The sequence below is a fragment of the Triturus cristatus genome, chromosome 2_2 (genome assembly GCF_964204655.1).
Source record: "Triturus cristatus chromosome 2_2, aTriCri1.1, whole genome shotgun sequence".
In the NCBI taxonomy this organism is placed as follows: Eukaryota; Metazoa; Chordata; class Amphibia; order Caudata; family Salamandridae; genus Triturus; species Triturus cristatus.
The window spans coordinates 20,234,630-20,262,390 of record NC_140582.1 but is presented as its reverse complement, the minus strand read 5'-3'; the positions used below and the strand labels follow the sequence as shown (position 1 = coordinate 20,262,390).

Sequence of the window (27,761 nt, the reverse complement as noted above, 5' to 3'; positions counted from 1 at the left end):
TGGACCTGTCATCGGCCTTTGACCGAGTGAACAGGTCCAAACTCTGGACTATGCTCCTAAATTTGGGAGCTAATAAAAACATTGTCCATTTTCTCACAGACCTACACAGGGATTTATCAGCCACTGTGAGGTACGATCAGACGGGCAATTATACTGATGGAATAAAAATTGTCAATGGTGTTAGGCAGGGGTGCATCCTGGCGCCTCTACTCTTTACGCTTTACATTAATAACCTGGATTTGATTTTAAGCGCTGGCTGTAAAGATATCCCTCGTGTAGGGAAACGCTTGATCCCGGCACTTCTTTATGCGGACGACGCTGCCCTTCTAGCTAGAACCACGGTTGGATTACAATTACTTTTAAATTCCTTCGCGGTCTTTATGAGATCCCTTGACCTTTCTGTAAATTTTTCTAAATCCCATGTAATGGCAATTGGCTGCAGGACCACAAGGGTCAAAACTTTTTACTGCGAAGGGAACATATTAACCAAGGTATCTACGTTTCCGTACTTAGGGGTCTTATTTGATGATCAGGGCTCTTGGGGAACCCAAATTATAGCTAAAAGAAACGTCCTGACTAGAGCTACATCGGCTGTTTTAGGTTTTGCCCGCAAATTGGGAGCTAGACCAATGAAGGCCCTCTTAAAAATCTATAGAGCCAAATGTGTCTCCCTTGTAATGTATGGGGCTGACCTGTGGGGTTGCAGGAATGTGAAGGCCATCCAGGTGATAGAAGATAAGTTCTTTAGGAATATTTTATCTGTCCCACAATCAACAGCTAGCTACATTGTTCATCAGGAATGTGGAGCGGGTTTTGTTGAAGATTTAATTGCCATGGCACCGCTATTAAAATGGATTGTTACCTGGTTAAACCCTGAATTAGGGCTACATCGTGAAATCCTGAAAGATTGTTTGGCCCTTGATCATGGGTGTCGCATTCCCTGGCTTAAATACGTCCATAACTTGTCAGTAAATCTTGGCAGACCTGAAATATATAATTTTCCTGAAAAACTGCTGAGGGGAGATATAAAGTGGGTTAAAGATTCATATTTGCGAATAGCTACAATGGCTAGAGAAGAAAGGGAGCTGGTAAAACCGACAGTAAGGGCTCATCAATTGCAGAAGACTACCCTGACCATGGAACCATATCTAGACATGGTTACAAACCCCAACCACCGATTTCTACTGGTTAGATTCAGATTAGATCAATTTCATTTTCTTTAAGGTGAATCGCCAGGCTGGAAGAGAGTGGAAGATCTTGGGGTCTGCTCATGCGATGATTTCTCTGTTCAGGATACCATGCATTTTATTTTTTTCTGCGAATATCTTACTGGTATCAGGAAGCGCTTCATTCTCCCAATTTTAGTTAATAAGGGCTTCATGCAAGTTAAGCCAGCTCTCCTTTACCTGCAGTTATTGTCGAATGTGTGGGAAGTCTTTAATGTTGCTAGTTTCCTTTCTGCGGCAGTAAAAATTATAAGGAAAACAAGTCAAGCCTAATCTGTCTAAAACTTTTAATCTGAATTAATTGAATTTATTTTGTGGGTTTCTTTGTAATTCATTCAAAATAGGTTTGTAAACCTTTTTATATAATCTTATATGTAAATCATGGTTTTTATCTTTTTTAGTGACAGAATATGTCTTTTAGTATACTTTTATGGTTTTGCATAAACCGAATAAAGTAAATTTGATTGATTGATTGAGATGGAAAATTCCACAAATGGTCACAAAGTGCAAAAAACAATAGCAATCTTTGCACTCGATCGATAGATATTCCATTTAAACAATTTTATTGAGGTTGTTTTTTGAGTATTCTAGTTACATCATGCCAAGCGCTAAATTAAGTGAAGGTCATGTTACAGTATTGGAAAAAAGTTTAATAGATTGATGTACACATACAACAAAGCGGCTCAGATTACGATAAACATTGTGAGAAAGACATTTTGCAGGGTGTACAACAGCATGGCTTGAGCAATAGGTCCCGGGAAGGACATATGTATGTATTTTATCAATTGAGGGCTTAAACGTAAGCATCCTGGGAGCCCCATCATTCATTTATTATGATGTTCAGGTTTATTTAAAGCGTACTGATGATGCCTGCCAACTGAATTAAATAATCCCTAAAAGAATCTACTTATTTTTAATTCCGGGATGTCTCTAGTTTAAATATATTTATACAAAGTAAAAGCATCCCCCACTAAGGTGCAACGAAAAACACATCAAAATCGAGGCGCAGCTTAAATTTCTTCGAAAGAAATATGCTTATGCAACAAAGATGGAAACTATTTACCAAAATGGAGAGGTTTGTGGCGGCAGACATCCTTGATAAGTGCGTCCACATTGGCAACAATCTGTTCACAAGGCATATCCAACTGAAATACATAATACAATCAACATTTAATACTCAATTAGCAGTGAGTGGCAAGTAGTTATAAGTGACCTTGAGTTTGCAAATTAAAGCTCAAAAACAGGCATCATCAGAAGTTAAAATTAGCTTTTCCACAATTATCATGTTCAAGGATATCTGATTCGCAAACATTCAAAACTAGTAGCGAAATGTAAACGTAATCAACAATTAACTGTTTACCCATGCAGCGGGGGAGAGAGGGGTGGGACGTTAAGGATATTTATGCACATCTACATTTAAACAAATATTTTTGGGAAACTCTTTAAAAAGAGTTATTCTTTAGTGCTCTCAAAGACTCTAGTAGCTAGTTAAAGAAAGCCAGTGGTTGAAAAGGGTGCAACCAAAGCCCACTCCATGTATATGGTTAGGAGTAGGTCTGTATGACCGCATTGATGTCAAAACCTACACCTAGTTAAGTGTAATGATGAATACACACACGTGTGTTCAAGTACCCACACATATGCATCATGACCTTGCGGCGGCCCTAGCATAATGATGTATACATGTACATGCGCCACTAGACGTGTATATAAACAAGACGCAGTTGCCATATGATTTTAAGTTTACTGCCCCAGGAAAGAAACAGCCCAGCTGTTAATTTTCACTGCTGGCAGCATAAACTGTAGTATCACAATTCCTTCCTTCCTGAGCCGCTATGCAAATAGAGCACTTCTGCATGTAATATCTTTCTGTATAGAAGACTATTAAGAGCGATGTACATGAATTGTATTTTAATATCTGTTTTTACCGAGTAACTTTTATGGCCTATGGCTGAAATAAAGTATTTCTAAATTAAAAAGATATCGCAGCTCAACTGTAATAAGTTATTACAGTAGAGCAACTGTGTCATATGCTATATGACATGTAACTAAAGACGTAACACCTTGACTGTAATATGGAAATTAGAGACTTTATTTTATACAGGGATCTCAGGAGTAATACATTGTTTTTATCTAGAGCTTCACACCACCCTTCTATAATTTCTAAACTTAAATAACAGAATTTACCATTACCCAATTTATGGTGCTCAATTTACGGACTTCTGATGGATGGAAGACTGAGCCTGTATTGCTGGAGCAGGGTTTTCTATTGAAAATTTATTGAAATTTAAACTCCAGTATTATGTTTATATGTCATGATTAAAATTACTGATAATTAATCATTAATTACTAATTTGTTAAAGTTCTTGATTAATCAACATTACTAATGAGAGAAATTACACGCGGGAATGCATTTATGTTGATTTATTAATACGTGAACTAAGTTGGTGAGCAAATTAATAAAATAAGTGTAGCAAAAGTGCTATTTGTTTTGTGTTTACGCTTTTAAATGTGCTTTAATGCTTGTGTCGCAGATGGCTAGATAATGGCATACACATAAGGGTATTAGTGGGTATTAACACTGTATTGTCATTACAATGTATTAACGTTGTTTTGTATTTCTTTTAATTAAGATGGCCCGTTTTGGCCTAATCCAAGATGGCCGCTATTTACAGCCTGGACTCGAGTGATTGAAATTTGACAAGAGGCCTTGCTGAACATGGTTGGAAGTCACCTGACCACAGCCTCTGTCTGTATTAAAAGTTTCCGTGAGGACAGCAGCTCCAGGCTTGCTGCCAATTGCCCTTGGAAAGGAATAAAGCCACAATAAACTCTGATAAATTTGCGGTGGCTTCACTATGGTTCCGAGGAAGAGCATTCATGGATGTATCGTTTTAAACCTTGAGCTTCCTTCTTCCGTGTTTTTATTTTTGTGATTTTTCTGAGCGGAGGTTTTCTGAATGTTGCAAATCAACATCCTTTCCTGCTCGCTTTGCTCAGCGGCTCAACGGACGTTTAGAGTTTGTTTGTTACTTTTATTTTGTTAGTTTCACTATAAATATTGTTAGACTAGAGAGGGTCTGAGGCCACTTCTTCCCGAACCTATGCTCGAGAGGATCGACGCTGATTGAGAGGACGGCGACTCGGGAGACTTTACTGAGACCTGTCCTGACCCATTTAGCTAGAATAGGTAACTATGAGAATAATGATTTTGCTAATGATTGACTTTCCTTTGAACTAATTTAGATAAACAATCATTTTGTTTGAATTACAGTGTCGAGTGGTTATTTCTTTGTCATTTATTGAGTTCCAAATGTATTTTCTAATTTCTAAAATCATGACTCAAGACATATCTTTAAGGTCGCATTGACCTCGCATTAGATGCAGATTGGCTTAGGTTTTCTCTTGTATCTTCAGTGTGGATAGAGTAATTGAATGAATGTTAGTGAGATGGGCCCTAGCGTATGATGAGTATATGTGCGTGTGACTGTGGATTTACTCTGTCCGTGGAAGAAGGGAGAATTTATATGCGCCGATCTGCAGCAGTTTCCTGGTAGCAGTATGATGGTTTTAGATTATTGTCTTGATCTGATAGATTGCTTGTACATAGGCTTTTGATTCATTGATTTATTGATTGATGTTGATATATGTATTAACACTATATGTTGAAGTCGTCGTATTGAGTTCTATGTAGTGTGTACGGCTTCTGGAACGTGGGGAGCTGGTGACGGTTCCGTAGTAGGGCAGAGGGAAGTGAGTGCTGCTCTCGGGAAAGACGGAATTGTTGGAATTACCTGTACGTATGCAGGAAAAACGTGTAACAATTGAAGTTGCGCGTCACATTGTCTGGGTTTGGAATCAGTGACATCGTCGTGTGTTACTATTAGAGATATATTTGCGTATGGTAGCGAAGGTTATCTGTGAAACTCTGGTCTTAAGTCCCAGGGATCCGTAAGGTTTGCCATTAAAGCTTACTGCTGGAGAAGTAATAGGTATTCTCTGAGCTTGTCTGAAGGACTGGGCAGAGGTAAGCGCTGCTTGGTTAATGTGTGTTATAATTCTGTAGTGGTACAGACTGTTCGCTGTTCTCGGGAAAGGCAGGATTCTGTGTGTATGTGCTACATTTTCTGGTGTGAAAGTGCGTGAATGTATGAGCATTTAGTTGATTGTGAGACTCTTTGGAGCATTCCTAGAGGAAACAGTTAATGGATGCATGTTAGAAGGGCAGAGTAGAGGGATGTGCTACTGTGTCAACGAAAGTAAAAATTCCGTAGTGGAGCAGAGGTAAGCGCTGTTCTAGAGAGAAGCGGGATTCTTGTGAGAAAGAATTTTCTTTAATACTCTATGGTTAGCGAAGCAGACAATGGAGATGTTTATATGTTGTAACTAATAGATTTTGTAGAATTTGAAACGAAGTATACTGAAAAGATTTTGTAAAGGAGGGGTAGACAAGTGACAGGAGACAGGAGCAGAAGCGTCTGCAGCGACTACTGACGTCAGGGAGTCAGAGGAAAAGACCGCGCTGTGATTGGACAGTGGATTGGAACAGTGTTTGCGCTGGGATTGGTGCGTTGGTGTGAGCCGCGCAGGGATTGGAAGGAGAACAGGGTGACGTAGACGCTCCAGGATTGGTGCGTTAGTGTGAGTCGCGCTGTTATTGGACAAAAGATCGTACAGCTGCGGAAGGGACTAGAGAATAGTGGTAAACGCTAAGATGTATTACCAAACGGAGGAAAAGAAAAAGAAATCCTTGTTCGGTAAAATTAAAAGGTGGTTCGACAAGGATAAGAACATAACTAGAGAAGGTGAATTGCTACCTCCGACAAGAACTCCTGCATCCTTCATGGTTGCGAAATATGGGTATCATACCTGTATATGGTTAGAAAATTGGGCTAAGTACACTAAGGAGGATGGTGTTTTAGCGTTCCCGGAACATGGTTCATTTAATCTGGCCGTGTTAAGAAATTTACGGGAAAAGATGATGTGTCTAGAGCCTAGACCAAGGCCGACACAGTTCGAGGCGTTGGTAGAATGGGAAGATGAGGTGCATGAGCGAGAAAAGCAGAGGCAATTATAGGTATATTTTTGGGAGAAAATATGATCGTGAAACTCATCATGATCGAATGAGGAGATGGCGAGATGCTAGTATGTCAGAGGGATTATATCCTATGAGGACTGTTGAAGAGACGGAAGGGAGGAAGGGTACGGAGAAGGTGCCTGATGCAGAAGTGAGAAGGTATGGGGTTAATGATTATGAGGATGAGGTCTTGGATGACATGATTTACAAGAGACCACCACCATATAGACCAGAACCAGAAGAGAGAACGCCAGTTGCTACTCCCATAAGAGATACTTTGCGAATTGTTAAAACTGAGGTTATGACACCTGATCTGAAAAGTGGTAGCTCTTTCACGGAGAGAGAGAGAGAGCGAGAGAGAGAGAATCAAATCAGTAATGACAAAACAAGAGAATTAACCAGAACCACATCTGCGTTGACTGAGAACATTAGAGAGCTGACGAAAAACCTAGAAGCTGTTACAGTGCCTGTAACAATAGGTCCGGTTATGCCTATTTTTGATAAACAAAGAATGGGTGAAAATGGTTTGACAGTTCCTTATGTTGGAAATGGTTTGGTTGGTTCTTGCTCTTTGGAGGAATCAGGAATGAGGACGGGAGAAAATAATTTGAAACAGTCAAGACATGATACATGTAGTGGAGGATCAGATGTACAGCCGAATTCAGGATTGAATACTGGTTGTTTAGGAGGATCGATTTTGGAACCACAGAGGATGGCAGAACAAGTGGGTGCAGTGAAAAAATCTACAGAAATAACAGCAGAGGATTTGAATGATTGGTTGAAAGTTCTTCAAAAGAAGGATAAATATTCACAGGCAATTGATGTAGCCAGGTTGCGCATAGAATTAGAGGAGCTTATTGCAGGAACAATTCCAACAGAAATGTTGAAAAACCATCATGATGGAGAGTTGTTATTCATGTGCAAGAGTATCACCTGGAGGGCTAAGAGTACACATGACAGGTTAAAAGCAATAGCGAGTGAACTAGGAGTTGACATGGATAAGGTTAAAGCTTTGCAGAAGTCTTACAGGATGGATTTCTCGGATAAGGACATTGAAAATCTAAATGGTGTTGGCAGAACAGGGCAGATTAAGGAAATGATTGCCTTATTGCGAAAATGGGGTGATGTGGAAAAGTGGAAGGATAGATGGTACAAGAAAAGGGAAGATTCAGTGGACAGGACTTATTCAGCTTTCCCTATGAGAGAAAAAGACAACACAGTGGATGCTTAACCTATGAGAGAGATTCCTGGAGGAGGATATGTACATGTCCCATGGACTAGACAGGATATTTTGTCATTTACGAATGATTTTCCTCGACTGAGAGAGAAGCCCGTCGAGTGGTAAGTGCTGTGGATTGACCTGAATAGTCTGTTTGATATAATTGTTCCAGCAGACTTGTGGGCAGAATGTAAAATAGTTGTAGATTGGCCTGCTAAGGAGTATCCAAGAGACCCGAAAACAGGAGCTCCAGACCCAGACCCAGAGGTTATGAGGAAATATGACCAGGTTATTGTGTTTCTGAAAAATAAGGTACCCCCTAAAGAGACAGACTGGGTTAAAATAGATCGAACACATCAAGAACCGAAAGAATCAGTTCATGCTTTCTAAGAAAGGCTGATACTGGCTTTTAAACAGTTCAGTGGAGATGAACACCTGGGTGATAAGGATTTGAGTCATTTTGTATACAGGTTTGTATATGGCTTGAGACCTGAAATCAGTGAAAGGATTCGTGAGCACACAGTTGACTGGCAGAGTAAAAAGATTGATGAAATCTTGAGACATTCAAAGTATTTCAGTGATGAAATTGAGGCAAAGCAGAGAAAGCTGAAAGAGACAGCAATGCGGGCACAGGTGAAAGTTGCAGAAAGACAAGAAGCACAGCTGGTGGAACAAGCAAACAATCCAGGAAATAGGCCTAGATATGGCACAGGAAAGGGAAAGGGAAATCTAGAAGAAGCGAAAAAAAAGTTCCCTTGTCACAACTGTGGACAATTGGGGCATTGGAGATCCGAGTGTACCAATCCACCATTAGTGAGTAATGAGAATAAATCATTGAATCAACAGGTGCAGAACGAGGGGTGTAATCATCAGCAGCAACAGCAGAAGGTTGTCAGACAGCAGAGTCATGAGCCAAAGCCGCCTTTGCCGCAGAATAGAGGGTCCCAAAAGTATAACCAGGACTCAGGATTCTACAATGATGAGCAGGTAAACAAACCGAGACGTACTAACCCGGTACAACAGTACTGGTTAAAGAATGAGGGGAGTGAGTCTGAAGGGGATTATTGACGGTGCCGAAGAGAGGAGGAAGAGTGCATACTTGGTGCAACTCTAGAAATAGACCAGGCAGGACCATTTGTAGATGGGAAAATAAATGGGGAGAGTGTTACTTTTTTGGTAGACACAGGAGCGACGAGATCAACTGTCAGGTCAGCAGATATTAGAAATCTTCCTCTCTCGGACGAAGCAATCCAAGTGGTTGGTGTAGCAAATACACAGATTAGGACTCGTCTTACTGAACCAGTAAGGGTAAAAATAGGGAAATTTTCAGACATGCACAGATTTGTAGTCTGTGACACTAGTCCAGTGAATTTGTTAGGTAGGGACTTATTGTGTAAGATGAATTGCACAATTTTCTGTACTCCGGATGGAATAGCCTTTGAGACACCAGATGAGGATGTTTTGTACAGGATGACTCTAGATAATAGAGAGAGTGAAATTGTTGGTACATATGCTGTGTTTAATCCAGATGATTTGCCACAAGAGTTGAGACACACAGTGAAAACAGCGGTTTGGGATTTTACTGGAGAAGATGTGGGATTGATGAATAATGTGGATCCAGTAAAGATTTCAGTGAAAGAAGGGATTGTTTATCCTAATATCCCACAGTACAGATTGACACCAGAAATAATTGAGGGAATAACCCCTATAATTGACAAGATGATTCAACAGGGTGTTTTGAGAGAGTTACTGAGTAGCCCGTGTAATTCACCGATAATGGGGCTAAAGAAACCTAATGGAAAGTTCAGGATTGTACAAGATTTGAGAAAAGTTAACAAAATTGTGGTGGCATGTTGTTCCATTGTGCCAAATCCGTCAGTGATTTTGTATCAGATTCCTCATGATGCTGAATGGTACACGGTAATTGATTTGTGTCATGCTTTCTTTTCAATTCCATTGCATCATGACAGCCAGCCGATTTTTGCATTTCGGTTTGGACAGCGTATTTTGGCATGGTGCCGTATCCCACAGGGGTATACAGAGAGTCCATCGATATTCAATCAGTTATTGAAAAGGTCATTAGAGAGTTTGATCATGCCTGAAAGCTCAGTACTGGTGCAGTACATCGATGACCTACTTGTGGCATCGAAGACACGTGAAGCTTGTGAAGTAGATACCATAGCTTTACTGAATCATCTGGCAGATGGAGGGTTAAAGGTATCTCCAGCCAAATTGCAATTTTGCAAGAAAGAGGTGCATTATCTTGGACACAATATTGAAAAGGGTCTGAGAAAGGTGACCGATGACCGGATCAAAATTATCAGAGGAATGAGAGCCCCAATGACCCAGAGAGAAGTGAGGATGTTTCTGGGGATGGTGGGTTATTGTCGTCAGTGGATAAGTAATTTTTCCCTGATAGCAAAGCCATTGATTAAATTGACTAAAAGTGAGGTGAGAGACCCATTGGAACTGAATGCAGAACAGATGGCAGCATTTGAAGAGTTGAAGAGTAGGATGTGTGAAGCTCCTGCTTTGGGAATGCCAGACTATGAGAAAGAGTTTGAATTGTACTGTAGTGAGAGAAATGGATGTGCACTTTCAGTGTTAATTCAGAAACATGGACAACTGAGAAGGCCAATTGCATACTTCTCATCAACACTTGACCCCGTAGCTGTGGGTTTGCCAGGTTGCCTGAAAGCAGTAGCTGCTACATGCAGAAGCTTGGAACAGAGTGAGGGTATAATAATGGGATATCCTGTAAGGGTGTTCGTACCTCATGATGTGGCAATTCTTTTGACAAGAAGCAGAACTCAATATATGTCACATAGTCGGCTGACTAAATATGAGAAAATCATTCTGGGAGCATCAAATGTGACCCTTGAGAGATGTGTGAATGTGAATCCAGCAACTTTGTTACCAGATGCTGAAAATGTGAATGTGGGAGATGATGTTGATCATGATTGTTTGGATGTGCTTGATTACTGCACAAAACCCAGACCAGACATAAGAGATTTGCCATTGCCTGAGAGTGATCATGTGTTGTTTGTGGATGGATCATGTCTGAGAACTGATGATGGTGTGCTGAGTGCAGCATATGCAGTATGCAAGGTTTCAGAAGTCATGGAAGCTTCGCCATTGAAGGGAGTTAGATCTGCTCAAGTGGCTGAATTGGTGGCATTGACTAAAGCTTGTAAGATTGGGAAGAATCCGAGAGTGACTGTGATGACTGATAGTCAGTATGGATTTGGAGTGGTGCATGATTTTGGCCAACTTTGGCTACAGAGAGGTTTTTTGACATCGAGTGGGACTCCAATAAAGAATGCTGAAGTGATTGGGAAGTTGCCTAAAGAATTAGCAGTTGTAAAATGTGCTGCTCATGGACAAGGAGATGATTTTGTTACTCTTGGTAATCGTTTTGCCAATGACATAGCACAGTATTGTGCAAAGAACAATCATTCGATTAACAGGGGACGAGAGAGGGAAATGTCTTTTTGTTCTGTGATGTTTACTAATGTCCTGGAAACGTGGGATGAAGTGAAACAGTTGCAGGATGAAGCAGGAGATGAAGAAATGAGAGATTGGATAAAGGCAGGATGTGCCCCAAGAGAGACAGATCATGTTTGGATCTATAGAGATGGAAGACCAGTCATGCCAAATAGCATGTTGTCAACAATGGCAAGAATGTATCATGGTCAGGGACATCTGGGGAGGGACGCAATGATTAGGTCCTTTAAACAAACCTGGTACAATGCAAAGTTCAGGCTGATTGCAGAAAGCATCTGTCAGAGATGTTTAATTTGTCAGCAGTTCAATACTGGAAAGAAGACAGTGGTGAGCCTAGGAACAATAGGCAGAGAAGGAGGTCCTTTTACCAGAATGCAAATAGATTTAATTGAAATGCCCCAAGTGAACAGGTAGAGGTATGTTCTAGTGGTAGTCTGTTTGTTCTCGAGATGGGTGGAAGCTTATCCGACTAGGAGAAATGATGGAATAACAGTGGCAAAGTTACTGTTAAGAGAGTTGATTCCTAGGTACGGGTTCCCAGTGACAATTGAGTCAGACAGAGGTGGACACTTCTACAATGAGCTCATGGGTTTGATTTGTGAAGCATTGAGTATACAGCAGAAGCTACATTGTGCATACAGACCAGAGGCTTCTGGTGTTGTTGAACAGATGAATGGCACAATCAGAAATCGAATTGGTAAAATGTGTTTAGCCACTGGAATGAAATGGCCTGATGTCTTGCCTCTAGTGCTAATGACTATTAGGTCTACTCCAGATAGAACAACAGGGTTGAGTCCACATGAAATATTGATGGGACGTGCGATGAGACATGCTTTTGTGCCTGTCAACAAGTTGATGACAATAACTGATGACATGATTTTGGATTACTGTAAAGGCCTGGCTGACTCAGTTCATTCTGTGTTTCACCAGGTTGGAGAAGACGCTACTACACTTGAAAAGAAGCAAGCTCATGATCTGAGTCCAGGGGACTGGGTGAGGATAAAGGTGCACAGAAGAAGAAATTGCTTGGTTCCAAGGTGGGGAAGGCCAAGACAAGTCATTCTGACTACGACAACTGCAGTAAAGTGTGCTGGTGTGAAAAACTGGGTTCATGCAAGTCATACTCTGAGGGTTCCAAATCCAAAGGATGGGACTGGTAAAGAGTATTTTGAAGAGTCAGATTCCAGTAATGATGCAGACATTGAACCAGTGAGAAGAAAAAAGAATCCTGAAAGGGGAGAAGGAGAAAGAGAGTCAGGTGATTCTTTTTTCTTTCCGAGAGAAACTTCAAGGGAAACATTGAGAGCCTCAGAGGAGAGATCGGATTCTGTAAGAGTGCCTGAAATTCCAACAACGAGTGGTGAGGAAAGAGGGGAAAGGAGCAATTCCACAGAGACTACACCTGAGTCAGGTGAAGAGGTTGAAAATCCACATGAGATTGCTCCTGAAGAAGTAGGGTCAGAAGAAGATAGAGTGGGACAGATTGCGGAAGACCCCCGAGGAGGTGTAGGGAACATTCCTGATAAGCTAGGTGAAGGGACAAGTAGACAGCAAGAAGATTGCGTGTCGGAGACCCGAGGAGGGACAGAAATAGGGAAATCTCAATCGGTGGAGGGAAAAACTGTGGAGCAAAAGAAAATTGTACATGAACCAGAGGCAAATGAAACAGAATCTGATGAAAGTGAGAATGAGAAAACAGAGGGTCGAGTTCTGAGGAAGAGAACTTAGATCAGAGAAAGAAATAATAAAGAAGTGAGACCAAAAAGGGTTGTAAGAGGAGATCTTTGGCCTAACAGGATAAAGAGGCTGAGGTACAGACTGACACGAGCAAGTGCAAGTTCAAGTTCATCGAAAGCTGAACAGGTGAACGAGGTGTCCAGTCAGAATCAAGCAAAAGGTGAGAAACAAAAGGTCTCAAAAGAACCAGAGGAGATCAAGAGAATTAGAAAACCTAATCAGAAGTATAGGTCACCAGAATGGACGTACGTGGCACTGTCTGAAGTTGAAGAGGCAGAAAGTCAAGGAAATCCAGAGGGGACCGTACGAGAAGTGGTTGAGGAAGAGAAAACTGTGGGAATCCTGAAGGTTATCTTGACTGACATTGGAGAACAGTCAGATGCTCAGGATGTTGAAGATCTGATACAGTTTGATATTGCTGAAGAAGAAGTGAAAAGTGATGAAAATCCGAATTGAGTGAACTAAAGGAGTCACTTGGAGAGGAGTGAGAAGAAGAAAAACTGAAATTAGCTGTTTGAAATAATCTAGAGTTCTAGAAGTTCAGTAGTGGAGTAGTAGAGGCTACGTCAAAAGACACTGCCGAAGTAATAAAATGGCTAACACAGAAAATAATCAAAGTAGATGTGCCTTCCTGAAAAGATGGTGTAGAATGTGCTGCTGCTGTACAGGATTATTAATGCTATTATGGGGTGTACTTGCTTTACTAGTTACATTTAGGGTTACAATAGACACCTTTGGAATACATACTGAGAATGTGACTAATATAGAGAAGAGTTCACAGAGAGTAGTTCCAACTAGAATTAGTAACATTTACATACATAAAGATAGGTCAATTAATGATTTTTCTAGCAATGTTTTTTCAAAGTTGTTGTATGAATACGTAAAGACAATGGAAGTAAGGGATTGCTATGTTTGTATGCAATTGCCTGCATCCGTTTCAGAAGGAGTTACTTATCATCATTTACCAGCTACGTATGGAATTTCATGTAGTGTGTTAAGTAGTGTTTTTTATTTGTTAGGGAAAATAGATTATGAGATGTCTAACAGAGATAACATTTTTGGGCAATTGCCTATGAATAGAAAGCTGAATCCAGCTAAAGAAGCTAACGTTTTTGGTGAGATTTTTATTGAGATAGAAGAATTAACTTTGGATTACATTTTTAGAAACAATTTAACTTGCAGTTTGAAAGAAGAAGAGAAGGCTTTTCTAGACATGGTAGAGAAAAGGAGAGTGAGCATGCATGAAAAGGCAGGGAAGTATAAAATGAGTGAGACAATATGGGATATTGAGATGGGAAAGGAGTTGAGGAATGGGGCCAGTCCAACTTTGGCTTTAGATGCACCACAGAGGGGTAAACTATGTATTACCAGAAGGAAATCCCAATATGATAGCTGTTTTGTTGGGACTAGTGAGTGCAATGATACATACTTTATTGCAACAGGATGGGGATTCAAGGGAGGAGAAGATCTGGTTTTCCCGGGAGTGTATTATATTTGTGGGAATAAGGCTTATTACAGGTTGCCTGACCATTGGTATGGCACGTGTTATGTTGGTCTGGTCTTTCCAAAGATTTTTTCATATAGATAAGATAGAAGATGCAGAACAAATTAATCTACTAACACGTTTTAAGAGAGAAACTTGGTCAGAAATTGTAGGTGATATTTTTGGAGCTTTAATTCCAGCAGTGGGAATTTCTTTAAATGCCTATGGGATTCGGAAACTGTCAACAGTGGTGGATCGCTTATCAACAAGTACCGCTGGAGGGTTTCTTTTGGTAAATACGGAGATGATTGCCGTACGTGCCATGTCTATGCAAAATCGACTTGCCCTTGATATTCTATTGGCCAAAGAGGGTGGAGTTTGTGGAATGCTGAAAGTTCAACATTGTTGCACTTACATTCCTGACGAAAGCAAAGATCTAAAGGTCTATATCAAAAATATTACTGATTTGCATGAAGAATTAGTACCACTGGAAGCTGAAAGTATCTGGACTAAATTAGCTAATAAGATAGTTGCTGTTAAGGGTTTTATTGCTAAGATAGGTAGTACCATTATTGGTAAGATATTATTTCCTTTGACATGTGTGATTGTTGCTTTATTGATACTTAGATTAGGGTGTTTGTGTTGTAAAAACAGGGGAGGGAAAAAGAAAATAATTAGGCAGAATGCTGAAAAGAAACAAAAGAGGTCGAAGAGAGACCCACAAGAAATAGAATTAGAAGAATTGAGGGAGAGTGTTTACTTGGAGTCAAAGAGGGATGATGAAAGAGAGTCTGGTGTGTAGTGTCAAAGAAAAAAGACATTTCAATTTCTCCTAAAAATGGGGACTACATTTTTTTTTTTTGGGTTGGTTTTTGTGGTGATATACATCACCAAAGGGGGGATTGCTGGAGCAGGGTTTTCTATTGAAAATTTATTGAAATTTAAACTCCAGTATTATGTTTATATGTCATGATTAAAGTTACTGATAATTAATCATTAATTACTAATTTGTTAAAGTTCTTGATTAATCAACATTACTAATGAGAGAAATTACACGCGGGAATGCATTTATGTTGATTTATTAATACGTGAACTAAGTTGGTGAGCAAATTAATAAAATAAGTGTAGCAAAAGTGCTATTTGTTTTGTGTTTACGCTTTTAAATGTGCTTTAATGCTTGTGTCGCAGATGGCTAGATAATGGCATACACATAAGGGTATTAGTGGGTATTAACACTGTATTGTCATTACAATGTATTAACGTTGTTTTGTATTTCTTTTAATTAAGATGGCCCGTTTTGGCCTAATCCAAGATGGCCGCTATTTACAGCCTGCACTCGAGTGATTGAAATTTGACAAGAGGCCTTGCTGAACATGGTTGGAAGTCACCTGACCACAGCCTCTGTCTGTATTAAAAGTTTCCGTGAGGACAGCAGCTCCAGGCTTGCTGCCAATTGCCCTTGGAAAGGAATAAAGCCACAATAAACTCTGATAAATTTGCGGTGGCTTCACTATGGTTCCGAGGAAGAGCATTCAAGGATGTATCGTTTTAAACCTTGAGCTTCCTTCTTCCGTGTTTTTATTTTTGTGATTTTTCTGAGCGGAGGTTTTCTGAATGTTGCAAATCAACATCCTTTCCTGCTCGCTTTGCTCAGCGGCTCAACGGACGTTTAGAGTTTGTTTGTTACTTTTATTTTGTTAGTTTCACTTTAAATATTGTTAGACTAGAGAGAGTCTGAGGCCACTTCTTCCCGAACCTATGCTCGAGAGGATCGACGCTGATTGAGAGGACGGCGACTCGGGAGACTTTACTGAGACCTGTCCTGACCCATTTAGCTAGAATAGGTAACTATGAGAATAATGATTTTGCTAATGATTGACTTTCCTTTGAACTAATTTAGATAAACAATCATTTTGTTTGAATTACAGTGTCGAGTGGTTATTTCTTTGTCATTTATTGAGTTCCAAATGTATTTTCTAATTTCTAAAATCATGACTCAAGACATATCTTTAAGGTCGCATTGACCTCGCATTAGATGCAGATTGGCTTAGGTTTTCTCTTGTATCTTCAGTGTGGATAGAGTAATTGAATGAATGTTAGTGAGATGGGCCCTAGCGTATGATGAGTATATGTGCGTGTGACTGTGGATTTACTCTGTCCGTGGAAGTAGGGAGAATTTATATGCGCCGATCTGCAGCAGTATTGCTGGGATTAAATTCAGGACCTCCATAACACCACATTTTGTAAGAGATGATCCATCAGCTCACTGAGCTACCCCAGCTGCTTGGTTGTCACCCTCATGTGTTTTTTTAACTGGCTAGCATGTCATTTTCTGTAGCTCATATTTTAATTGGCTAGAACAGTTTATGTATATTATGCATGAACTGCACATTAACAAGGTAAATTACATGGGGAGGGAAGTTTAAAATGTAACATTTTTGTTTTATTTTCATCCGGCAGGGCAGTACTAGTAATGTACTAGCATGAAGGATTGTTATGGTATGCTTGGACATGGTCAGAATAGCCATGTTCTAAACACTATACATCTGTAAATACCGGAAAAGGACGAAACATTATGTAAAAGTGCCAATTTGGATAGCTCTTATGTGCATATCCGTAGTCCCGTTATACAGAAGTAACTTTTTTTTCGTGTTGTAATTGGAGAAAATGAAAAAAAGTTGTTTTAAAAAACCCACACAAAAAAACAAGTAAATGACATCCTGCTTGATTTAAAGAAGTGTGCAGTGACCCAGTATAATCTGTCTGTGTGCAAGAGAGACTTGTCTACGGCAGGATTCCATCCATGCAAACACAAAGAGATGATGGACAGAGTGCTGAAACTTTTCAAACACTCACCCCCAGCCACAGATCTGGGGTGAATCCATCATCATTCTTTAGCTCACTTTGCCACCCCAGTTCAGACACCGCTATATGCAAATCAGTCTTGACCCTGTGCCTCATGGGAACAGTCCAACCCGAACTGCCAAGCCATGTCTTCCCTTGACTGGAAAGAAGCATCCTAGTACTGGTTTCGGGCTAACAGCCCTCATCAGCCAGGCTAGCTTGAATCCAGTGGCAAAGTGAGCAAGGGACCCATGTCTGGGCATACCCTGCCAACTTAGGGCGAACAAAGAAAACATAAAGAGATGATGGACGGAGTGCTGAAACTTCTGTACTGGGTTGAATGTATGACATTGTTTTGCCTTCTGTCCATCAACTGTAGCTTTTGCATTTGTTACCCCGAGTGGGATGGGTATGCCCAGAAGTGGGTCCCGTGCTCTCTATGCCACTGGAGTCAAGCTATTCTGGCTGATGAGGGGTGAAACCCTGAAACCGGTCCTAGGATGCTTGTTTCCAGTTCAGGGAGGACCTCTCCTGGCGGTTAAGTCTGGACTGTTCCCATTGGGCACAGGATCAAGACTGATTTGCATATGGCTGGGTTCAAACTGGACTGGCATGGTGAGCAAAAAACCAATTAATTTAGACCCAGATCTCTGTACTGGGTTGAATGTATGACATTGTTTTGTATTCTGTCCATCAATTGTTGTTTTAGGTTTCTATCCATGCTACATAGGCCCATGAAGTTTCAGCAGGCATCAGCTTGAAGACATACATGTGTGCTTAAAAGCACAAAAGCAAACATGCTCCAAATTGTACCTTTAGGTCACCATCCTTAACATAAAATAGGGACTGAAGTGGGCTGCACTAACTGTCATCGGGTGTTCACACAGTGAAACACGAATATGAAAATACATTGACAGATTCTGGGTACCATAGAGCAATGTGTGAACCCCAATCTACTCATAGGCAAGTACACCTGCGCCAAAGGCGGCAGATTATACCTCTGATTTGCTGACTTGAGCAGCGCCTTTGATTTAGTAGATCATACCATTCTCTGGTCCACTTTGCTTGCTATGGGGGCACCCAGGCCTATCGTCTATTTCCTGGGCAGACTATACAAGGATCTAACAAGCAATGTTCGTTATGACCCCGGGGGAAATGTACCAACACCGTTGCAGTCAAGAAAGGCATTCGGCAAGGCTGTATATTAGAACTTCTGTTGTTTTCTTTATTTATTAATGGAGTAGATGAGACCTTACAAGCAGTGCTTGCCAATGCCCCCCAAGTGACTCGGCGCCTCATACCTGTGCTTTTGTATGCGGATTTGACGCAGTTCTGCTGGCCAGAACTCCAGTGGGACTGCACCGCTTAATGGATGCCTTTAGCGATTTTATCACTGCAAGGGAAATGAATTATTAATAAAAGTAAAACTTATACTATGCCCATGTGGGCCACGGGACAAACAAAACAGAATATTCTATATGGATAAATTGCCCGTGACTCCGGTTGATACTTTCTGCTACCTGGGCATTACCTTTTCAGGTAACGGGTCGTGGACTCACAATATTACAATTGTCAGGCGCAAAATGGCCAGAAGCACTCATGGTATTTTTAGGTTTTCCGCAAAGCTGGGATCTAGGCCTGGTAAGGAAATGACAACAATATATAGGGCAAGGGTTTTATCATTTGCAACATATGGTGCCGGTATTTGGGGTTATCATGACAGCTCTACATTGCAGACAAAGGAAAATGGTTTCTTCTAACGCCTTCTCAGCTTACCCACCTCAGCTTCTTCTGAGATTATAAAAAAAGAAGTGGGGCTATAGTATCTCACAGATATAGTTGCATCTAACCCATTATTGCTCTGGCACTCCATATGGTCTAATGAGGAAACTCATTTGACTAAATCAATCATTTTAGATTGCTTCACTTTGGATAATGCAATGAAGATCCCTTTGCTAAGTTAGATTAGTTCACAGTACAGCAAATTATTTAAGATCTCAGTACGGACTAATCCCTCTCGGGTATCATTAATAAGGAAGTTATTCATTTTAATACATTTTTATGAACCACGGGAGGGATACTCTGCTTGTCTGAAAACACAGGAAACCAATTTTAAAATGTTATTTAACACTTAACTCTAACGTGGGCTGTCAAGATCATTTAATATATATTCCCAATCTTATGCATCGTTTTGTATTAGTTAGATTGGGAATTGTCCACCATCTAGTGGCTTTTCCCAACATGAAAATGTGCCCTTCAGCCACGACTCCCTGCCCACGTGATGGACAGAGCAGACAGAGCACCGTTCACTGTATGCTGTTTTCCAGCTTTTATTCAGGTTTTAGAAATTTTTACTTAACACCATTTTTGCTTGCGTATCGTAGTGGTTCACACCTTGGTGCAATAAAATATATGTCTGAACTTAACAACGCCAGGGTTTGTCTTAACGTGGCACTTTTTATTGTAAATGCTTTTAATGTATGCAAAAGTGTTAATGTATCGATATAGTAACGACCCTCTGAAGCCTTTTATTAATTTGTGCTGCCTTTTTTCATAACATTTTATGTGTCTTAAATGTGAGTAATTTTTGCCCCATGTCATAGATCATGCACCATCTGTTTCGTTTTACTTGTTCTTTTTATATGTAATGCACTTAGTATTATTGAACCCACGTTGCACATTAGATGTTATTTGGTTTTAGTCTCGATGTATGTATACTTATATGGTTGTTTTATGCATACCGAATAACGTTTTCAAATCGAATCGACAGACAGATTCAAAATAAACAAAAGCCCAATTTATTTTATAGTCAATGTTTTTATCAGTGTTTCTAATCTTATTGACTGTAAGAAGCAAGAAGGATTTCACATTCATTGCCTGGAATGAGATTTTTTTGTATTGATAAGAAAAATGCACATCTTACTACAAGATGAAGCATTGTTTGAGGGCAGTAACAAGCAGCATCAAGGTGTGGGGGGGGGGGGCACTAAAAGAGGCACACTGCATTCATTCATTCATGAGAATTAAAGACCGTGAAGGCAAGCCAGAACCAACTATGTGATGAGCCATAAAGCTTGCTGGCTGTGGGATCTATAAAAAGTCACCTGGGGACATACAGGATCTGTGAATGTGCGTTTCTGATCACGTAGATTCAAACAAGACTGTTACAATACTACCGAGCTTCAGAAGCTTTTAGAAATTATTTTTAGGCCAAGTCTGGGCAGCATATGCGCTGCTCTGCGAGGCATGCTGTATTGCGCCATGGATTAGAAGATCCGCCAATTTCCGGCCCACCTTTTCAAATTGGCTCCCATTACTGTCCTTTCAAAATCGTTGCTTTTGACTGATTAATAGGCTTAGGAGTCCCTCCTTGACATGGTCTTGTCTGCATTTGTAACCTCCCATAAGCACAGGACTTTTTACTTGTGTTGTTAAACGGTCTGCTTTATCTAGTCTTTGAGCACTATTTTGTTTAATTATTCTTTAACGACCCACGATGTGCTTTCCTACAAGGCAGCACACCGCCTGCTTTCATATTTTTAATAGTTATGGCTGCGGGTCCCTTTTAACCATAGCAGCCACCTTTCATGCATTTCAATTGCAGCGTGGTCCACTTGAACTATAGCGGACGTGCTTATTTATTAATTTAATTTGCAGCGCGGAACGCTTTAAGTATAGCAAACCTGCTTTTTCATTTATTTAATTTTCCAACGCGCTCCGCTTTAACTTTAGCGGGCGCGTTACAGAAACTTTGTTCATTTATTTATTATTTTTAGGTCAAAGCGCCCCATACCGTGCTTTCACTTTAATGTTGGCCGCACCCCTCTCTTTAGACGCTGCTCACTTGAATACGGCGAGCAGCATCTAAAGAAAGGGGGGTCACCGTTAAAGTGGTCAAGCATTTGCGAGAGTTTGAGCTATTGGCATTATAACTAGCAATGCCTTTTATATGTGTGTTGGTTTCAAAAACACATGAATAAAAGGCATTATAATTTACAATGCCAATAGCTTAAACTATCGCAAATGCGAGACTTATTGCATGGATAATGCTTGTTTAAAAATGCTCCTGCACTTGCAATTGTATTTACATAGCGTTTACTACCCCTGACGAGGCTCTGGTGTTGCCAGTCATTTCACTGCTTCTGGCTCTCCACAAAAGACCTGTGTGGAGAAACTCTTGGCAGTCAACACTAATATGCAACGCCTGTCTGCAGACCCCAAGCCTCAGGGGCAGGACATTTTAAGGATTTTGGGGTCCCTGGGCCAAATGTGTTGTGGGGATCCCTTTTCAAATAGCTTTGAATTTATGATCCAGTTTCAGATCTTTTATGTCCTCTTTGGACATATCACTGACAGTGACCAGGCATACTGATTCAAATTCTAAACGTGTCTACATCTAATATTAGGATAACGACATGTTTTCAATATTGTAACAGCAGCAGCTCACTAATAATATTGGAAAAAATCTCTGTGACATGAATATATGACCGCTTTAACAGCATGAGACTGGGCAAGGGGATTTTTTGAGCACAACAAGAGAAAGAAAATGTTAGCAGATGAGACAAAAGTGGTCAGATGGGCAACAATAATCAGCGTGAAGTACTGGTGCAAATTTGTTCCTGAAACCTTTGCGCTGAGCAACTGTAAAAGCGTTTAATGGTACACGGGGAGCTTGTTCTGCTGTTGTGAACAGTGCTACTTACTCTTCACCAGCTGGCAGGGAGAGACTCCATAAATTAAGTAAATAACTCAGAGATGAAATGCCACTCCGCAATGATGATCTGAGAGGAGAAGCTGTGAAAATAGAAAAAATTAGGTCGTAGCAAAATGGAGAGTGTAGGGCACAGGGGTTGTGGGAGCTGGAAAACCCACGGACTCTCATGGAGTGTTTCACCAAAAAGAAAAATGTAGTTCCCAAAAAGTGAACAATGGATACAAGGCAGCCAATCAAAAGGATGGTAAAAATTCTATGCTCCAGGGGAGTGACAAACACAAAATAGAACATGATGACAAGGAAATCTATCAAATAAGAAGCAGGCAAACAAGACTGACAATAAAGCCAACTAATGATAAGCAGTGGGTGGGCTTTCAGTCCACTGTAAAATTTTGGCAAGCTGACAATAGGTCTTTTTTCGACCAGACCGCTGCGTTGCATGGTAGGCTTCGATCTAATACAAAAAAATGTTTTAAAAGGAGGCTGCTACTACTAGCAACCCCAAGTACAAAGGAACAAAGAGGATTGTTCATTGGGATTTGGGATGTTAGTATTTTGAGCCAATGTTGAATAGAGCAGAGTGATTTTGGGGACCAATCAGGAGGAATTCTGTCATAAGCTTATTTTGCATCAGGTGATTGTGAGTTAGCCAATGAAGAGATTTCAAAAGAGCAGAGTTAAGAGTTTTGATACTAACTGGGGAAGAGATTTTCAAGTGTAGTTGAATATCGTTGGTGTACATGTGATATTGTATGTTAGAGCAGTTCAGAATTTCAGTGAGGGGTTCCATGAATAAGTTGAAAAGCGTGGGCAAGAGTGCAGATCCTTGAGATTGATACTGGTGTACCGTTAGACCAGGAATGTTTGACTTTGCTTTTTTGCATTCTGTTATGCACGAATGAGGCAAATCAAGCTAAAACTGGGTCTGATAACCCCATCATTTTTTTGAGGAGATAAATTAAGTTGTCACGTTTGACCGTGTCGAATGCCAAGGAGAGATCAAGAAGTATAAGTAAGCAGGGTTCGTTTTGGTCAAGTAACCTCACGGTGTCATCGACAATGTGTGTTAAGTCAGTTTCAGTACTATGACCAGATCAAAAACCCGATTGGTATTGGTCCAGGAGTTAAAACTGTTCTATATGGTTACAGAGTTGTGTGTGAATGCACAGTTCTAGCAGTTTGGTTAAAGTCATCTTATTAGAAATAGGGCGGAAGTTGTTAGGATCAGATAAGATTACATTAGGTTTCTTAGCAATGGTTACCTTGACCTATTTTGAAGCGGTCAGGAATCAAGCCCTGCGTGAGTGCTTGCTTGCTTGACTATCTTAGACTGAGTGGAAGCACGGAAGATCTAAGCTCTGTGAAACACTTGGCAGGCAGTGGATCATTGAAATGATTGGAATGTTTAAGTTAAGTTACCGCTTTGAATCATTTCAGTCTCACTTGGTAGTAAGGAGGAGCGCACGATGCATAGTTTTTTGGAGTATATTCCATATAGCCAGAACGAGGGGAACTTACCATAGGCAATAATGGAGAGGAAGTGGGCTGGGTCTGAAAATGTGTATTTGGTAAGGTGAGTTGCAGTTCTAGTTAAAATTTTCTTGTCTTTTCTCTGAAGTGTGTAGAGAACTCCTCATCGCTAGGGAATGAGTCCTTAAGTATAAGATAGGCCTCTCGCATTGAACTGGGCAAGGCACGGTCCTCAAGGGCGGTCAGATAAAGAGTGTGAAGTTTGGGGTTCAGTGTTTCCCTGTAGGTTTTAGAATACTCCGCCGGCAGCCCGTCGGGACCCAGCGCCTTCCCAGCGGCCACAGAGGTAACCGCATCCCTAATCTCGTCCGCAGTGAGGGGGCTCTCAAGTGACTCCTGGTGCTCATCCTGAACCGGGGGCAGGTCAGCAGCCTCCAAAAACCGGTCTAGGTCGTGTGCCTACCAGCACCCCGTCGACCGATACAGAGATGCGTAAAGTGCCGTCATCACCTGGTGGATCTCCCACTGCGTGTACACTAACGATCCGTCAGACCCACGTATAGCGCCGATCGGGGTGTGAGCCGCCTCCCGTCGGAGCAGCCAGGCCAGCAGCCTTCCCGCCCTATCTGATGTGGCATGAACTCGGGCCGAATGTGCCGCATAGTTGTGGCAACGCAGGCGTTCCAACAGTTAGGCGTGGTGCGCCCGAAGTCTTAGCAGTTGGTCTGAGTCCCGACCACCGCCCTCCCCGAGCCGCTCGCACGCAATTAGGCGAGATTCTAAGGCAGCAAGTGACATCATGAGTTGCTTGTGGATGTTCCACGTCGCGCCCAAGCAATGTCTCCTGATGCAGGCCTTGTGGGCGTCCCACTATCAGTTCGCTGCTCGTGGTGCCCTCGTTGAGGTCGAAAAACTGCTCTATCGCGGTGCCTAAAGAGGCGCGGAATTCCATATCCTCCAGAGCCACCGACTGGAGGCACCACGTAGGAACCGGGGGACGGTCAGGGCTCCACCGAAGACACAACCTTAGGGGGTTGTGATCCGAGTGCGTCCGACCAAGATATTCAGCCTGATCTAACAGGGGAAGCAATGGATAGGAGCTCAGCACCCTATCAAGACGCACATGGAGGTCGTGTACTGCCGAATAATATGAGTAGACGCGGACTTCAGGGTGTAAATTGCGCCACACATCAAGTAGAGCCCAGCGCAACATCCAGTCTGTCAACGCCTGCGCGTTCGAGCCTACCTGTGTACCACGGAGGGGCGGAAAAGACCGATCTAGGTGCACGTCTAGGACCGAGTTGAAATCCCCGCCTAGTAGCCAAGGGAGACCCGCGTACGGGGCCAACACCGTAGACAAACAGGCAAGGAATGATGGTTGCTCAACATTCAGGGCGTACAGTGAACCTAGCAATACACGCTGCCCATTAAATCGCCTGTGCACTAATGTGTATCTCCCTGCCGAATCGACCAGCACCTCCACACACGTGAATGGGATGCCCGCCTGCACCCAGACCAATGTACCCCGAGCTCGCGCTGAGTAAGTGGTCCTGAACACCTGACCCCTCCAGCGGGCGCGCAACCGATCTATTTCTACCTGAGTCATGTGAGTCTCCTGAAGGAGAGCTATGGCCGCCTTGTGTCTTTGCAGATAAGAGAAAACGGAATATCTACGCGCTGGCGTGTGCATGCCTCGGACATTCCATGTGATTATGTTGGTGGTGGCCATTTGGAACAATCGTATGGTGGATAGGTGGCGGGGCCGGGGTACACCCAGCCAGCGTGTCGCACAGGATCCCTATAAGTCAATCCGGAGCGCTGCATTAAAAAACAACAACAACAAAACAAAGAAACACTCACGTGCGGCCAAGCACGCAAACTTAACAACAAGGCCGATATAACTGTCAGGGCAAACCCCGGTACGGGCATTCGTCCAAACTGTAAGCTAATGCTTATGATGAATAACTAAGCCAAAGTAATGGCTAACGGGGTTTTTCTACGTGGCTTTGGCTGCCGCAAGCTGCTCCTTCGCCGTGGTGCCTTTGCGTGCGCATTGCGGATGTCTCCCGTGACCGGGCACGGGCCGGCATCGGCGGGGGGCTTAACCTCTACTACCTGCGCCTCCAGCTGCAGATACCACTTGGTGTGCCATCCCTCCCTCCCGAGGGACCCCCCCCCCGGAATTGCAACCCCCCTCCCCCGCACAGCTGCCAGTCAGACACCTCCCCATCCTCACACAGCGCCTCTCACTTTACACATTAGGTCTCTAAACATCGATCACCGGATCTCGTCTGTCTCTCAAAGACGTGCATGGCAGTGGGTACCATCTCAACAAAGTTCCCAGCTCACATGATCTGTTCAGAGGTCTGGGGGGTCACCAGTGGCATCAACTGGTCTTCAGAGAGCGTGGTGGATGGAGAAGACGGGCCGCTGGTCTCAGGATCGCTATGTCTGTGAGCGTCCGCCTCTCCCCGACCATCAGGAGATCCAAGTGTTGCCACCGCCGCCAGCGCTCCCTGGTGCTCCAGACGTATCCGCTCCAGGCTAGGAGCCACCCCCAGGCCCATTCCCACATCTCTACGGGCCCCTCTCCCCCTCTTTCGTCGGAGCCTCTTCCCTCGGTGATTGCAAGACTCGAGTCCGGCGGTCTCTGCCCATCACTTCGCCCGGTCTCCTCCAACCAGTCCCAAACCTCTGACGGGGCATCGAAGTGGGTCCCCTCCTTTGTGACCACTCTGAGGCGTGATGGAAACAGCAGTGAATATGAGATCTCCAGGTCCCGCAGGCGGCGCTTCACCGCCAGGTAGTTACTCCGACGCTTTTGAACCCCTGCCGTGTAGTCCGGGAAGAACAGCACCTGTCCACTTCCCACTTGAATTGCGCCCATCTTCCTGGTTTCACAGAGCACCACATCTCTGTCCCGATAGTTAAGGAGTTTGAACAAGAAGGGACGGGGTCGGGCCCCCGGCCTGGGCCGATGCGCTGGGACCCTGTGGGCCCGCTCCACCACAAACTGCGAAGAAAGCAGTGCCGGGCCAAGTAGGTTTCGAAGCCATCCCTCGACGTATTGATCCGGCTGTCGTCCCTCTTCGCCTTCCGGCAGACCACCACCCTGATATTACTGCGCCAGGAGCGCCCTTCGGCATCCTCGGCCCGATCTTCCAGCGTGTGGACGTTATCTATTAAGTCCTGCAGGGTGGCAGTGTGGTTGTTCACAACTGGCTGGACGTCTTGAATGGTCTGGTGCTGTTGAGCCACGACGTCCGCCAGCTTGCGGTGGTCCGCATGAAGGAGGGTGAAGTCTACTGTGACCTTGTCGATGCGCGACTCTAGGGAGGCTTTCGTCTGCTCCAGCGTGGAGCCAATCCGCTCCACTGCGGCGAGCACAGTGTCCAACTTTGCCGCCAGCACCGTCGTCTGAGGCTCAACCCACTCTTCGCGGTTCTCCGCCATGTGGCCCGAGCCCGTAGTCCGAGTCCGGCTTTCCTTTGGCGTGTTCCGTAGCCGGCCCATGACCAACTGTTGAGCTGTAGGCATCTGGCGGGACAGCATCACCAGGTGGGTTGTCCGGGTCCAACCCCGCGATTCACCACCACAGAAGGGGCCCGACACCGCAGGCTTCCTGCACCGCCGCGAGAGTGCGGAGCAGAGAGGGAAATCCAAAGCCCTCCCCACTACTTGCCGATGTCACTGGACCACATCAGCTGTCGCATGCCACTCTTCCGCTATGCCCGGATCTCTTTTCGGCCTCCCTCCTGCCGCTTAAGCATCAGTATCTGCACTCCTACGCTCACGCCCTCTTCTGGGCACCACTGTGACGCTGCCGTCGCTGTATCGGTGTCGGCACACCCCAAACGGCTTCCCGGCGCCAGCTATGCCAAGGCCTCACGCGAAATGGCCGCCGTCTCCAAGTCACATGGCGCCTAACCACGTGTAAGGGGGAGGGGGGTGGGGGGTTTGCAGCGCTGCCACTACTCCTCGGCACCAGTGGTGAGCGATCGAGATCCAGGCGCTCCCCCGTGTCACCGCCAACCAGGCACCCTCTCCTCCGCCACTGCTCCTTGCCTCGTCCAGTTCCAGTGCAGCTACCGACCACCCATCAGGCTTCCGGGCCTCTGGCCCCGGCATCGGCACAACATGTCACTGCACAGTCCGCCCTCGCAAGAGCCATCCCTGTCTCCAGCGCCAGGTCTCCCACTCCGCAACTGCACGTGGGGGGGAAATCCACTTTAGTGCTTCAGCCGCCTCACCACCTTTTTCACTGTTCCGCAGGGTCCCCCAGAGGGGTTCGCTTCTTGGCGCTCTGCCCGGTCACTCACCAAGTCACTCCTGGCACACAGCCAGGATCTCTGCAACGCCTCGAGGGTCCGCAAGAGGGTCCACGTCGCAAGGCCGTCCGCCCCGCAATACCTCCAGCAGGCCACTGTCACCTCCGCTCCTCTGCTGTTGGCCGGGCTGTTCTTCGGGGGACTCACGACGCCTGCATA

The 27,761-nt window shown here is 43.4% G+C and overlaps 1 protein-coding gene across 1 annotated transcript in view; it reads right to left on the bottom strand.

Moving 5' to 3' along the window:
• MRPL1 (mitochondrial ribosomal protein L1) overlaps positions 1-27,761 on the bottom strand; it is a 423,200-nt gene that overhangs the window by 69,349 nt on the left and 326,090 nt on the right. Inside the window, exon 8 of the mRNA XM_085640944.1 lies at positions 2,290-2,371. Within this exon, the coding sequence (XP_085497070.1) occupies positions 2,290-2,371 (82 nt within the window). The remainder of the gene's footprint in view (positions 1-2,289; positions 2,372-27,761) is intronic.